Source organism: Hyperolius riggenbachi, chromosome 2 (genome assembly GCF_040937935.1).
Source record: "Hyperolius riggenbachi isolate aHypRig1 chromosome 2, aHypRig1.pri, whole genome shotgun sequence".
NCBI classification, from domain to species: domain Eukaryota; kingdom Metazoa; phylum Chordata; class Amphibia; order Anura; family Hyperoliidae; genus Hyperolius; species Hyperolius riggenbachi.
This window is the reverse complement of record NC_090647.1, coordinates 347,375,404-347,390,485: the sequence shown is the minus strand read 5'-3', so window position 1 is coordinate 347,390,485 and position 15,082 is coordinate 347,375,404. Positions and strand designations below refer to the sequence as shown.

Below are 15,082 nucleotides of genomic sequence, written 5' to 3'. Positions count from 1 at the left end.
GGCCGTCCACCTAAACTCACAGGCTGAACAAGGAGAGCGCTGATCAGAAATGCAGTCAAGAGGCCCATGGTGACTCTGGACGAGCTGCAGAGATCTACAGCTCAGGTGAGGGAATCTGTCCATAGGACAACTATTAGTCATGCACTGCACAAAGTTGGCCTTTATGGAAGAGTGGCAAGAAGAAAGCCATTGTTAACAGAAAAGCATAAGAAGTCCCATTTGCAGTTTGCCACAAGCCATGTGGGGGACACAGCAAACGTGGAAAAAGGTGCTCTGGTCAAATGAGACCAAAATGGAACTTTTTGGCCAAAATGCAAAACGCTATGTGTGGCGGAAAACTAACACTGCACATCACTCTGAACACACCATCCCCACTGTCAAATATGGTGGTGGCAGCATCAGGCTCTGGGGGTGCTTATCTTCAGTAGGGACAGGGAAGCTGGTCAGAGTTGATGGGAAGATGGATGGAGCCAAATACAGGGCAGAATCTTGGAAGAAAACCTCTTCGAGTCTGCAAAAGACTTGAGACTGGGGCTGAGGTTCACCATCCAGCAGGACAACAACCCTAAACATAAAGCCAGGGCAACAATGGAATGGTTTAAAACAAAACATATTCATGTGTTAGAATGGCCCAGTCAAAGTCCAGATCTAAATCCAATCGAGAATCTGTGGCAAGATCTGAAAACTGCTGTTCACAAACGCTGTCCATCTAATCTGACTGAGCTGGAGTTGTTTTGCAAAGAAGAATGGGCAAGGATTTCAGTCTCTAGATGTGTAAAGCTGGTAGAGACATCCCCTAAAAGACTGGTAGCTGTAAATGCAGCAAAAGGTGGTTCTACAAAGTATTGACTCAGGGGGCTGAATAATTACACACACCCCACTTTGCAGTTATTTATTTGTAAAAAATGTTTGGAATCATGTATGATTTTCGTTCCACGTCTCATGTGTACACCATTTTGTATTGGTCTTTCACGTGGAATTCCAATAAAATTTAATTCACATTTGTGGCAGTAATATAACAAAATGTGGAAAACTTCAAGGGGGCCGAATACTTTTGCAAACCATTGTATCTTTAGAGGACTCTAGGACAATTTGGGAACTGTTATAATGAATCCAATTTGACACTGATCACCTATACTCTTAACACCAGGGCCCACATGCAATGACTTTTTCTACTGAGTTTTCTCCTAGGTGATAATTCTTCACTCTGCATTTAAAATATTTTTTCAGCATTTTTCTTGCTGGGGTTTTAGGTGTGAAAATATCATCTAGGTGAAAAAGTTAATTGCATATGGGCAAAAGTCTTGAAGGGCTACCACTAAATGGATTCTACAACAGACAAAAACAACATGGACTTGGTTTAGATTTCTTATCTATTAGGTGCTCATTGCTTTATATGTTGTGTGTAATGATGAGCTCATTAAAGAACACCTGTAGTGAGAGGTATATGGAGGCTGCCATATTTATTTCCTTTTAAGTAATACCAGTAGCCTGGCTATCCTACTGATCATCTACCTCTAATAGTTTTAGCCATAGACTCTGAACAAGCATGCAGCAGGTCAGGTGTTTCTGACATTCTTGTCAAATCTGACAAGATTAGCTGCATGCTTGTTCTTGGTGTGATTTAGACACTACTGCAGCCAAATAGATCAGCGGGGCTGCCAGGCAACTGGTATTGTTTAAAAAGGAAATAAATATGCTACGATCCATATACTTCTCGCTTCAGGTTCCCTTTAAAGATGCACATCTAAACCATTTGAGCATGGTCTTGCTTTTGCATGTTAAGAAATCCCAAGTTGACCTGTTTTACTTTTAACTTCACACATTTTGCTATAGCTTCATATTAAAAGATTGGGTGTGATTAACAGAAAATACATTAAGTGGCTGTTTTTACCACAATGAAGCAAAACCCACACTTTTACAAAACAATTAAGCAAGGGCATGGGCACTTAGTGTCACAATGAATTGTATATATCTCCTAAAAACTTCATCTAACCTCTTATCCGGCCATGCAGGTTTGGAGGCCAGAGAAAAACGGCAGCAAGACCGAAGACCCAGCTGCTAAGTCCTAACCAACCCATGCAGCTTTCAACATTGGGCATAACTTTCCAGAAAGTGTGCTTGTGTGAGATGGGGGGGGGACCTAAGTGAGCATGAACACTCCCTGAGTGTAGCAGGACCTTTGTAGATTACCTGCGTGTATCCCCAGGATCAAGGTTAGATACCATAAGTGATATAAGCAGGCAAGCCAAAAACATAACTCATCTCACGGATGATGGGAGACTGAATTGTGTTTAGAAAATTGTATTGGCCTATTCACAACACATTTCTTGGGTCTAGTTAGGGTGTTGTAGGGTACAAGGAACTCAGTGTTGCAATCTGTGGATCCCTGTGTGACACGCCAAGGACACGGTTTGGCTGGATGCTACAGTAACTTGGCAGTAATTGTGTGAGCATGACATTACTAAGTACATGCATTGGGGGGGGGGGGGGGGAGAGGGGATAGATCAAGTACACACATACACACACGCACAAAACACTACATTTAACTGAAGCACAAAATCTCCTGTGTCATCATCAATAAGCTAGCCATAAAAACCTGTCATCATCAATACCCTAGCCATTTTTTAACTAAATTACATTAAGTATCATCTTTTAGCTGCTTTCTTTTTCATCACTGTGGAAAACCTGAATACGTGTGTGGTACATGGAAAAGATTTTTAAAATGTTCCAGTCAGAAAAATAGATTGAAATTCATGAACTTAATACTGTAGAAATGTTAAAAAATTGTATGGTGTGTGGCCACCTTTAGAATAACATAAAGATAGTGTGGTATTCAGTCTTTACATTACCCAGGACTGTCCATCAAAGGCAGCATTCTGCTGCAGAGTAAAGGGCAAAACATGATATTATCTGACATCTGTGTAAGCCTTTCTGTTTTTCATTTGTACCTGAAAAGTACGTGCTCAGACAGTTCTACACTTGGCTGCATCTACAGGAGAGCTGTGTTGGGCTAACATTTCAGTTCAGTCTGGGTCACAGAGCTCAGTCTGACCTATGTGAGGAGATCACTGATCACTATTATAGAGGCATCAGCAGCTCACATCACGCTGCAAGCAATGCAGACTGATGAGCAGAACTACAGAGACACAGGCCAGGATACTTACTTTGTACATTTTGGTAAATATCAACATATAAGCTTACATATAGCAAAGCATTAAATTGTTTGGGTTAATACTAATATTGCAGGTATACTGCAATATTCATCAGAGACTCATTTAAGACATTTTAACTACCGTACACTTTATTATAATGTACACTCTTTTAAGGAAGTCACTCTTTTCAAACACATTTCAGCACACACTGCAGCTAGTTGACTATCCGCACAGGCAAAGAGTACCAGCCGTTGTACACGGTGTATACTGAAAGTGACATGCCCTATCTTAGCATGGGGCTACAATAATGTAAGTATATATTGATCAGTGCCTTATTGTTAAGATATTTCAAGTATATTTTTTAAAAGTTTGCACTACATCAGAGCTAAGCATCTTAACTTTTATTCACAGCTATTCAGATAAAGCATGCACAAGTGGAGGGCCAGACACAGGACAAATATTAAGGGTTATATTTATCACAAATGTAATGTGCAAATAAATCCTGTGATCCCTGTGCTTATATCAAATAGGCAGTGGATGGGAAGTGCGATTGCCAGTAATGCCACACTTGAGAGCACTGTGCAAAGTGTGCACATTCACTCTGTGTCAAAAGTGAGATGTGGGGTAGTGGGAGGAGTATCCCCCTCTCCCTCTTGGTTACACTTAAAGGACTTACGAGGCCAGATTTGCAAAAAAAACATAAAAAAAGTTAGATACCTGTGCGTGTTTGCAAGGCACGGAGGACGCCGTCCGCGCCCTCCGTGCCGTTCCGCCTGGTCCCCGCTGCTTAATATGCCCCCGAACGACCCCCGACCGCATGGCCCGGGTCGGGCTCTCTAGCCTTCGCAAAGATGGCGGCCGGTGCTGGCCGCGGCTGCGCAGTCCGCATAGCCGCGAGTGCGGCTGCGCAGCTCTAAGGCCAACTCCCCGATCCACGCTACTGTTACGTGGATCGGGGGGTTGGCCTTAGAGCTGCGCAGCCGCACTCGCGGCTATGCGGACTGCGCAGCCGCGGCCAGCTCCGGCGGCCATCTTGGTACAGGCTGGGGAGCACGACCCGGGCCGCGCGGTCGGGGACCGTTCGGGGGCATATTAAGCAGCGGGGACCAGGCGGAACGGCACGGAGGGCGCGGACGGCGTCCTCCGTGCCTTGCAAACACGCACAGGTATCTAACTTGTTTTATGTTTTTTTTTGCAAATCTGGCCTCGTAAGTCCTTTAATAATCCGATAAAAAATAATCCCAACATAAGTATATCGCATACCTCCTAACTTTTTGAGATAAGAGGGACACTTAAGCCACGCCCCTGTCACACCCCTAATCATGCCCCCACCACGATCCTAGTCAAACATACCATAAAGATTTCCTAAGAAAAACATGTTTATAATTCAAACTACACTGGTCCTTTCTATCCTGGTTAATTTTCCTTCATAGTAACATTTTAAAATTAGTAATATATCAATGTAAACTATGGGAAAAAAGTTTAGAGTCTATCAAACACATTTTTTAGTAGAGAAATATATATATATATATATATATATATATATATATATATATATATATATATATATACATACTGTGGTGTGAAAAACTATTTGCCCCCTTCCTGATTTCTTATTGTTTTGCATGTTTGTCACACTTAAATGTTTCTGCTCATCAAAAACCGTTAACTATTAGTCAAAGATAACCTAATTGAACACAAAATGCAGTTTTAAATGATGGTTTTTATTATTTAGTGAGAAAAAAACCCTCCAAATCTACATGGCCCTGTGTGAAAAAGTGATTGCCCCCCCCTTGTTAAAAAATAACTTAAAGGTGGTTTATTACACCTGAGTTCAATTTCTGTAGTCACCCCCAGGCCTGATTACGGCCACACCTGTTTCAATCAAGAAATCACTTAAATAGGAGCTATCTGACACAGAGAAGTAGACCAAAAGCACCTCAAAAGCTAGACATCATGCCAAGACCAAAAAAAATTCAGAAACAAATGGGAACAAAAGTACTGTAATTGAAATCTATCAGTCTGGTAAAGGTTATAAAGCCATTTCTAAAGCTGTGGGACTCCAGCAAACCACAGTGAGAGTCATTATCCACAAATGGCAAACACATGGAACAGTGATGAACCTTCCCAGGAGTGGCCGGCCGACAAAAGCTACCCCAAGAGCGCAGAGAAAACTCATCTGAGAGGCCACAAAAGACCCCAGGACAACATCTAAAGAACTGCAGGCCTCACTTGCCTCAATTAAGGTCATTGTTCATGACTCCACCATAAGAAAGAGACTGGGCAAAAACGGCCTGCATGGAAGATATCCAAGGCGCAAACACTTTTAAGCAAAAAGAACATTAAGACTCGTCTCAATTTTGCTAAAAAAACATCTCAATGATTGCCAAAAGTTTTGAGAAAATACCTTGTGGACCGACGAGACAAAAGTTAAACTTTTTGGAAGGTGCGTGTCCCGTTATATCTGGCCTAGAAGTAACACAGCATTTCAGCAGAAGAACATCATACCAACAGTAAAATATGGTGGTGGTAGTGTGATGGTCTGGGGTTGTTTTGCTGCTTCAGGAACTGGAAGGCATGCTGTGATAGATGGAACCATGAATTCTACTGTCTACCAAAAAATCCTGAAGGAGAATGTCCGGCCATCTATTCGTCAACTCAAGCTGAAGCGATCTTGGGTGCTGCAGCAGGACAATGACCCAAAACACACCAGCAAATTCACCTCTGAATGGCTGAAGAAAAACAAAATGAAGACTTTGGAGAGGCCTAGTCAAAGTCCTGACCTGAATCTTATTGAGATGTTGTGGCATGACCTTAAAAAGGCGGTTCATGCTAGAAAACCCTCAAATTAAGCTGAATTACAACAATTCTGCAAAGATGAGTGGGCCAAAATTCTCGTTGCAAAAGACTCGTTGCAAGTTATCACAAATGCTTGATTGTAGTTATTGCTGCTAAGGGTGGCCCAAACAGTTATTAGGTTCAGGGGGCAATCACTTTTTCACACAGGGCCATGTAGGTTTGGAGTTTTTTTTCTCACTAAATAATGAAAACCATAATTTAAAACTGCATTTTGTGTTCAATTAGGTTATCTTTGACTAATAGTTAACGGTTTTTGATGAGCAAAAACATTTAAGTGTGACAAACACGCAAAAGAATAAGAAATCAGGAAGGGGGCAAATAGTTTTTCACACCACTGTATATATTGACATAGAAAGAGGGAGAAAGTCCTGAAAGAGGGACAAATGAGGAGGAAAGAGGGACAGGGCTCCCAAAGAGGGACGGTACCTCCAAAAGAGGGACAGTTGGGAGCTGTGATATCACTTTTCTCCTGTCAGACTCAAAGTGCTCAAGAGCTGCAGCCACTAAGTCTCGCCTAAGGACTCCTTACTGAATAGGAGACATGTCAAAGGCGGTGCCCTTAACCGGTACACTATCCAGCCACTTAAAAAACAGCATGTTCCCCCCTCCCCCTCCTCCCCAAAGTCCTATTTACCTTTGATACCCAATACATGCTGGAAGTTCCCTGGACATTTAGAGTCCATCCATGTGGTGCTCCACTGCCTGAGAAATACCAGCTGACATGAGCCATAGCTTTGAGCAGCGATTCTACAAATCGGATAGTGACAAAGTTTCGGTATTCGTATACTCCCCTTTACAGAGCACCCTTGCCCCAACTACAAACATTCTCCCACATTTACACTGCAGCAGTGATATCACTAACTGCATTGTGTTCTTCCTCTCTCATATACTGTATTTAATTGACATTCATTTCCCCAGATAAGTGGTGTTTTTAAGGCAACTACATTTTAAGCTTTGTAATGCAGGTTATGTACTACATTAGTTCATATTATACCGGTATTTATCTTTTGTACATCAATTATGAATCACTGTGAGTGCTTATTGGATTAAACAGTATTAATTATAGTGAGTTGTTACTTAATTAAGTTGAGATCCACCCACGAGACAATTTGTTCTAATGCTTAATACAATCTTTGAGTCTGCAACCAAAGCACCCTCCCTATCTCAGGAAGGAAAACCGCTTACTTGTCTTTTCAGTTTTCTCTGGTTTTATTAATTTTATTTGCTTCCTCAAGATAAACATAAGGATTCCCCAAAGACTGTTAAAAAAGGCATTCTATTTTTCTCAGATAAGGTGTGTAGGATGCAAAGGTGTTGCATTTTGTATATTCATATATAAGGCTGTGTCCATGGAGGCAAAGATGTTAATAGGAGAAAGGAGTATATAAGCCACAAGAAAGCACAACAATATGATGAGTAATGAAATAGAGAAAGAGAAGCAAGTGAAGTGAGGTATAATGAGGCATGAAGTACAGAAGAGACAGCGATTTATAATGCATGAGCTATACAGAGGACTGGAGTACAATATGGGGCACAATATGCAGGAAGAAAGGAGACCAGGGTACAAATACAATTCATGAGCCTACTAAGGAAACACCTAGCAAATACCTCCACCTACTCTTCCCTGGGGTAATCAGTCACGTCTCCACGTTTTACCATTTCCACCCAATTACACTTCTGCAGAACTCATATATGGTACAGGTGTGCAAGAAAAGCCATGAGAGCTGGTGTGTGGGGGGTTGGTGCCATCAGGGTGCTAAGGGTGGGCGAGCAGGGGAAATTGGGCATTGATCCACATGCCACGTGTACTTACTTCCTGCTCTGCATGTGCCCCTCCTCCCTCGCATCTATACAGTATGCCTGGCTATCTATACTGGGGGCACCTCTAACCTAGCCACCAATCCTAGGGAAGGGGCTTATACTTATGGACATCTATACTGGGGTTCCTACATCTGGCTCTATAGTGCTGCTGAACTGTCTGAATTACACAGCTGCTTAGTTCATTAGGCCCTGTCAATGACCCGTCATTATCACGCCTACTCTCCAGTGCATGAACACGCCTATTTTTTTGCCGCAGGTCCACAGCTACCCCAGCGCTGGATCCAACACCTGCATAGCACCCTCAAAAAAAAATCCTGGAGCTGTCCCTGATTTTGGTCCAGAGGACATAAATGGCCGAAACTGATCCTCTATCAGCATCATTCACAAAATGCTGTGTAGCTGATCATACTAAATTAAAGGACAACTGATCTAGGAGGGATATGGAAGCTGACATATTTTTTTCTTTTAAACAATACCAGTTGCCTGGCATCCTCGTGATCTTTCATGCATAAGTATGGTCTGAATCACACACCTGAAACAAGCATGTGGCAAATGCAGTCAAACTTAACAAACATCTGTCAAACATCTGATCTGCATGCTTGTTCAGGGTCTAAGTATTAAGCTGATGACTACTGCCTCAGCTGATAGTCCTGCGTGTGTACAGCAGCCCCAACCAGATACTGCCGCCTGGCCAGCGATCAGCCAGGTGAATCAACTAGGCCGAGCGACTACTGATACCTCTGTTGCCATTGCTTGCCCCGTCCACCGTGTAATGTCATTTTGGTGCTTCTCTGTCAGCCATCAGCCCCCCGCATAGCAGCAGAATGTGTTGTCAGGTGACTCAGTGTCTGTACAGCCTCGACACAGTGGCCCCAATCCCCATTAAGTGGCACCGATCAAGCAAGCATGTGTATGGGTGTTCAGAGGCAGAGGATCAGTAGGACAGCCAGGCACCCTGCATTGTTTAAAAGGAAATAAATATGGTAGCCTCCATATCCTTCTCAGGTCAGTTGTCCCTTCAGTTAAATGTATCACTGGCAAAGTCAACGGTCTTCATTTAAGCAGCTATTTATTCATGAATCACAAAGTATTCTCTGATGATGTATTTCTATCTCTATAATCACACGCTCAAATTTGCTATACATAACATATGGCAGGACATTTGTAGTAGTCTGAGGTATAATAATGAGCTTTAGTTATTAGCAAATCAATTTGCACATCAGGTCTTGTGATGAGTGATCTGCACAGACAGCAAGGCAGTTAAGAAGATGATAGATAGCACTGATCAGACCCAGCGTGCAGTGACAGATTAATGTTCCATCTCACACACTGTCAAGGATTTGGCAGCCGGTGGATAAAACAGCAACACTGCTGTGGAGGGGTGTAGAGTCTACTCTTTAGCATGATGTGTTTGTAAACAATATGCAACTTGTGTGGGTGATAAAACCTCTTTAGGGTTCACACCGAACTGCCAACAGCTCATTACCCATGCCAAAAGCTTTTGTGCTACTGAGAAGAAAAGTGATTGCCATTGTTTCCTGTTGATTTGTCATCACGTTTTGAGCCCCTAGGGCAGGTATGTCAAACCGGTCCTACGAGGGCCGAGATCCTCACACATTTTTTATACAGCTCAAATTAATTGATGGGTCTGAATCAGGAAAGGTGTGGTCCATCAGGTAGAACACATTCCTTTCTTTCTCAGTCCATCCTAAACACTGGCATGGATCTGGCCCTCCAGGCCTCGAGTTCGACACGTGCCCTAGGGGGATACAGAACCGTAAACACAGCGGACGCTGCTACGTGCAAGGTCTTGGGGGAGATATATAAAATCGAGCGGCTGCGGCGCTTGTGCAACCAACAAACACATTGAGATGAATGCAGTGGATCCCGGCAGAAAAAGGTGCATGGACGGCAGCAACTGTCCACCTGAGCCGGTCTGAGATGCAAAGCCAGTTTTGGATTACAACTGCATTACTGATCGGGGGCAATTTGGAGTGGATTACGCATATTTATTTGTATAGGTTTCCCTGAACATGCAATCAACAATGAAGAAGGAGCCTGTGATCAGTGTCTACCCTCACTTCAAGATACTCCCTGTTAATTTCAGAAGGTCTGTACACACACACAAAAGGGGTGGAGCTTCTAAGTGTATGCTCCAGCCCTGACACTTCACTTAAAGAGGAACTCCAGTGAAAATAATGTAGTAAAAAAAAGTGCTTTATTTTTTACCATAATTATGGATAAATGATTTAGTCAGTGTTTGCTCATTGTAAAATATTTCCTCTCCCAGATTCACATTCTGACATGTATTACATGGTGACATTTTTACTGTGGGCAGGTTATGTAGCTGCTGCTAGCTGTTTTGGCTGTTAGAGACAGCTGTAAACAGCTAATTCCTGTCTGTGAACATTGTTACATTGTGGCAGTTTGTACTCAGAGCTTCTTGTAGGAGGGGTTTCAGCACAAAATCAGTCATACAGCGCCCCCTGATGGTCTGTTTGTGAAAATCATTATATTTCTCATGTAAAAGGGGGTATCAGCTACTGATTGGGATAAAGTTCAATTCTAGGTTGGAGTTTCTCTTTAAGCAATAGCCTCTCACTACTAGATCTGATGGATGGGTACCTCTCAGCACAGCCACAACCAGCATATCCGCTACGTTAAATTGAAGCTTTTACTTGTAGGAGAAGAGACTAGGTTTTAAAAATCCTTTAGGTTTTTCCTGTTAAAATGCAATACAAGAAGAGGAAGTGGAAAATAAAATCACTATTCAAAACTCATATTTCACTTACCTCCCCCATTTTTCTGGCAGAGATATGGAAACCGCCACACATTGCCCAGACCAACAGAGTATCCAATTTGTGCTAGGATATACTGCAGTTTGTTATTCCATGCTGGCCTGTCCTCAGCTTCTGGACTTTCATCAAGCGGTTTTCCTTTGCCTGCCTCTCCAGAGACATTTAGAGCACTGGCCTTGTGGTCTATTGGCTCTTCATGGGCCAGTAAGTCCGCCACGGACTCTGTAACATGCTGGTTGCTGTGCTCTCGCTGAGTCACTTTACTGTTTTTAGGCATTTGGAAAAGAGTGAGTCACTGGTGACTGAGAAAGCTGAACACTGAAGTAATCCAATACGAAGTTAGTTGATACCAGCTTCCATACAAAAGCAGCCTGCTGGAAGAAAACAGAATAAAAATGTCATGGGGGATTTTTTCATCCACTCCAAATAAAAACCAGCAAAATTACTTAAAATGTATTTATGATCAAATACAGGATCACTAAGAAAATGAATTAGAACCCAAGGCAAATGCTAAGACTACAGCTAATCAGGCCGACAAAGATCTAATTGTGATGGCTTTTCTATCCATATTTTTAATAAAAATAAAACGGTGAACATTTGAAAAGTGTTGGACACATAGCTGTTCATATCAAGAGTGCCTTCGCTAGGAAGAGCTCCAGGAACTGCGATTAACATTTAAGTTACCTCCTTACAATATGCCATGCAAAAAAAACCCAATAACTATGCCATGCAACAGTAACAATAAGAAAATACTTAAGATAGTACGGTTTCACCTACTTTTTGGAACTTTTTCCATTGTAAAGTACAGAAAAAGAAATTTTTTTAAAAAAAGGAAAACTCAGAAGAAAAAGTAAATTTCATAAGGGCCTGTGTGTGAAAACATTCAATCACAAAGATGGTGAAAAATGTATAATTGTAGCAGTATTATGCAGCTTGTCTGTTCTTACTAAGCACTGTAACTAGAAGGAAGCACTGAAAAGTAAGCATACCAAATCTCACATCCCTGCATCCCTATCAAATTGAAAGAGCTGCGGTCCTATCCCCTTCGTCCAGTAGATGGCACTCTGCATATAGCAACTATATGATGCACAGCACCAGCAACCAAAGGAAAAAAAAAAAAAACACCACAGGGACACTGGGAATATTGTAATTTCCATAACTAACTTTCCCTGGTCCATGGAGACCTCTATGAGTCATGTACAGCTGATTGTGTGGTTATTGGGTTTACTAGGGAAATTCATTTGCATATTCAACTACAACTGATCTCAAAATATATGAAAATCAATCTCAATATATTTGCATACATTTACAGCATGGTTATGCAAATTTATACTGCGCAAAATTATAATTCACTAAATGTGGAGTGTTTATTTAAACCATAATGAATTACGTTAACACAATAAATCCTAAAGCAATCAAACAGTACTTGAAGTTGTAGCCCATAATGTTGTTCCTCATTCATTCATTAAAAAAAAAAAAATAGGAACCTGTAGGGGTTTTTTTTGTTGTCTTTTTTCAAAGCAATATATTTTTATTGAGAAGTGCAATAATAATAAATAAGTATATGTCGATGCAAGGGTTTTTAAAAATGTTGGTGATGGTGTTTTGCGAGCGCACATGCACAGACAGCGTATTTTTATAATACGTTTCCGAGCACTTCGGTATTTCCAAAACAGGAAGTGAACGCAAGCAAGCGTCACTTGTGTTTGGAAGTTGGCCAGAAGGGGGATTACGGTAATCCCCGAAGGCCTGTTTTTGGCAGTGCCAATGAGCAGTCTGAAACCGGATTCAGATGCGATTGCTGTACTTGTGGGAATCGCCAAAGTCAAACCCTGCCTCCATGGTCCATAATGAACAGTGTGGATTTCAACTACCATAGTTCCAGCAGTTGCCACCACTGCTGAGGTACATATTTTTGACTGCTAAAAGCAGAGCACCTTGTCTCCAAGTTTATATAAAAGAGGAAGTGTCGCGAAAATCTTAAAATTTAAAACACATACAAATAAGAAGTACATTTCTCCCAGAGTAAAATGAGCCATATATTACCTTTCTCCTATGGTCTGTCACTTACATTAGATAGTAGAAATCTGGGCTAGGGGATTCTCAGCATGGCCTTTATTCTTTATAAAGACACTCCCAGAAAAAGATTTATGCAAAGATGCTGACCAGCCTCCCTGCTCGCTGTACACTATTTTGGCAGTTGGACAGAGCAACTGCCATTCACTAAGTGCTTTTAAAAATAAAGAAAACCCTGAGAACCCCCCCCCCTCCCCCTATGTGAAGATGGGCGAGTCCAAAATAAGTCAGGAATGACAGATTTCTACTACTTAAAGTAAGTGACTGCAACTTAGGAGAAAAGTAAATGTATGGCTCATCTGGTAGATATGTACTTCTTATTTGTATGTGTTTTAAATTTTAAGATGTTCGTGACAGTTCCTCTTAAAATATGGATCACCCACACCCCTCACCAGAAGAAAGAGGAGGATAAAAAAGGTCATAGTACGAGAATGAAGTGTAGGAAAGCTCATCCCCTCATAGCCTGTTTATACTACCTTTCATCTTTGAAGTCCACCCACACTGCCCATGTGCAAATGTACCGTATTTTTCGGACCATAAGACGCTCCGGACCATAAGACGCACCCAGGTTTGAAGGACAAAAACCAGGGAAAAAAAAAATACTAAACCTGGTGCATCCATGGTACAGGGGCATCTTGTGGATATTTTCCCCTCCCCAATTTTTATGTCCCCCTGTGTCCCCTTTGTACCTTCAGTGTCTCCCTTGTGACCTCCTCTGTCCCCCTGTGTCCTCCTCTGTCCCTGTGTCCTCATCCGTGCCCCTTGTGTCCTCCTTAGTGCCCCCATTGTCCTCCTAAGTACCCCCAGTGTCCTCCTAAGTACCCCCAGTGTCCTCCTACGTACCCCCAGTGTCCTAAGTGCCCCCAGTGTCCTTCCAGTGTCCTCCTAAGTACCCCCAGTGTCCTTCTAAGTACCCCCAGTGTCCTTCTAAGTGCCCCCAGTGTCCTTCTAAGTGCCCCCAGTGTCCTTCCAGTGTCCTCCTAAGTACCCCCAGTGTCCTTCTAAGTACCCCCAGTGTCCTTCTAAGTGTCCCCAGTGTCCTTCTAAGTGCCCCCAGTGTCCTTCTAAGTGCCCCCAGTGTCCTCCTAAGTGCCCCCAGTGTCCTCCTAAGTGTCCTCCTAAGTGCCCCCAGTGTCCTCCTAAGTGCCCCCAGTGTCCTCCTAAGTGCCCCCATGTGCATTTAAAATGCCCTGTCATTAACTAACCCCTGCTGTACTGTCTGTCCCCTGTGACACTGTCCCCCTATCTGTCTAACGCATGTGTGTGGGGTTTGCAGGAGGGTTATGACGAGTCTGTGTCCCCGCGGCTGTGTGGGGGGTTTGCAGGAGGGTTACGATGAGTCAGTGTCCCCGCCGATGTCGGTCCCTCTATACACGCGTTCCCGCCCCCTGTCCGCCTCTGCCCCGTCCCCCCGACTACTTCCCCCCGGCTCTCTAAGAGATATGTGGTGTGTGCAGGCTGCCGCTTACCGCTGTATGCTATCGCCGATCAGCGGTAATCCTCCGTGATAAAAGCCGCTGGGTGGTCCATGCACGCTGCTGAAGCCTTCCTCTCTTCACTTTCGCATTGATGATGTAAGCGGAAGTGAAGAGAGGAAGGCTTCAGCAGCGTGCACGGACCACCCAGCGGCTTTTATCACGGAGGATTACCGCTGATCGGCGATAGCATACAGCGGTAAGCGGCAGCCTGCACACACCACATATCTCTTAGAGAGCCGGGGGGATGTAGTCGGGGGGACGGGGCAGAGGCGGACAGGGGGCGGGAACGCGTGTATAGAGGGACCGACATCGGCGGGGACACTGACTCATCGTAACCCTCCTGCAAACCCCCCACACAGCCGCGGGGACACAGACTCGTCATAACCCTCCTGCAAACCCCACACACAGCCGCGGGGACACAGGATTTTAAGCAAGATGACAACTGAAATTGCAGCATCCGGACCATAAGACGCAGGCACATTTCCCCCCCATGTTTGGGGGAGAAAAAGTGCGTCTTATGGTCCGAAAAATACGGTACATCTCCATCTGATCCTGTCTTATAGCAATGGATCTCTTCAATGGAATTGACCCTGTGAAACCATTGTTAAGGTCAAGAGGCATGGCAGATCTCCAGTTCCCTGGATTGTATTTACTAGCCTAGGTGCCATACCAATGATTGTTTGTAGGTCTTTAACAACTTATTTGACAAAATGTAGGAGAACGGCCAGTGGTGACCATTCCAGAGATTCCCCAGTGATCACCTTGATGCAATGTTGTACTTGTACAAACACTACAGGTTAGGGTTCTGGAGACATGTTTAAAAGCAGAAATATCAAAAAATATGTAACCAGGAACATTCATTTATCTTTACTTAACTGGCCAATGTTCCTGTATA

General features: G+C 43.2%; 1 protein-coding gene across 7 annotated transcripts in view; it reads right to left on the bottom strand.

Annotated features, from left to right (window-relative positions):
* SLC6A17 (solute carrier family 6 member 17) overlaps nucleotides 1-15,082 on the bottom strand; it is a 156,168-nt gene that overhangs the window by 63,674 nt on the left and 77,412 nt on the right. For 2 of the 7 annotated variants that reach the window (XM_068269537.1, XM_068269542.1), the window contains exon 2: nucleotides 10,628-11,007. In XM_068269537.1, the coding sequence (XP_068125638.1) occupies nucleotides 10,628-10,910 (283 nt within the window). In that variant the 5' untranslated portion in view covers nucleotides 10,911-11,007. Of the gene's footprint in view, nucleotides 1-10,627; nucleotides 11,008-12,679; nucleotides 12,817-15,082 lie in introns of those variants that run through there. The other 5 variants (XM_068269541.1, XM_068269538.1, XM_068269539.1 and 2 more) reach the window with 5 other exon arrangements.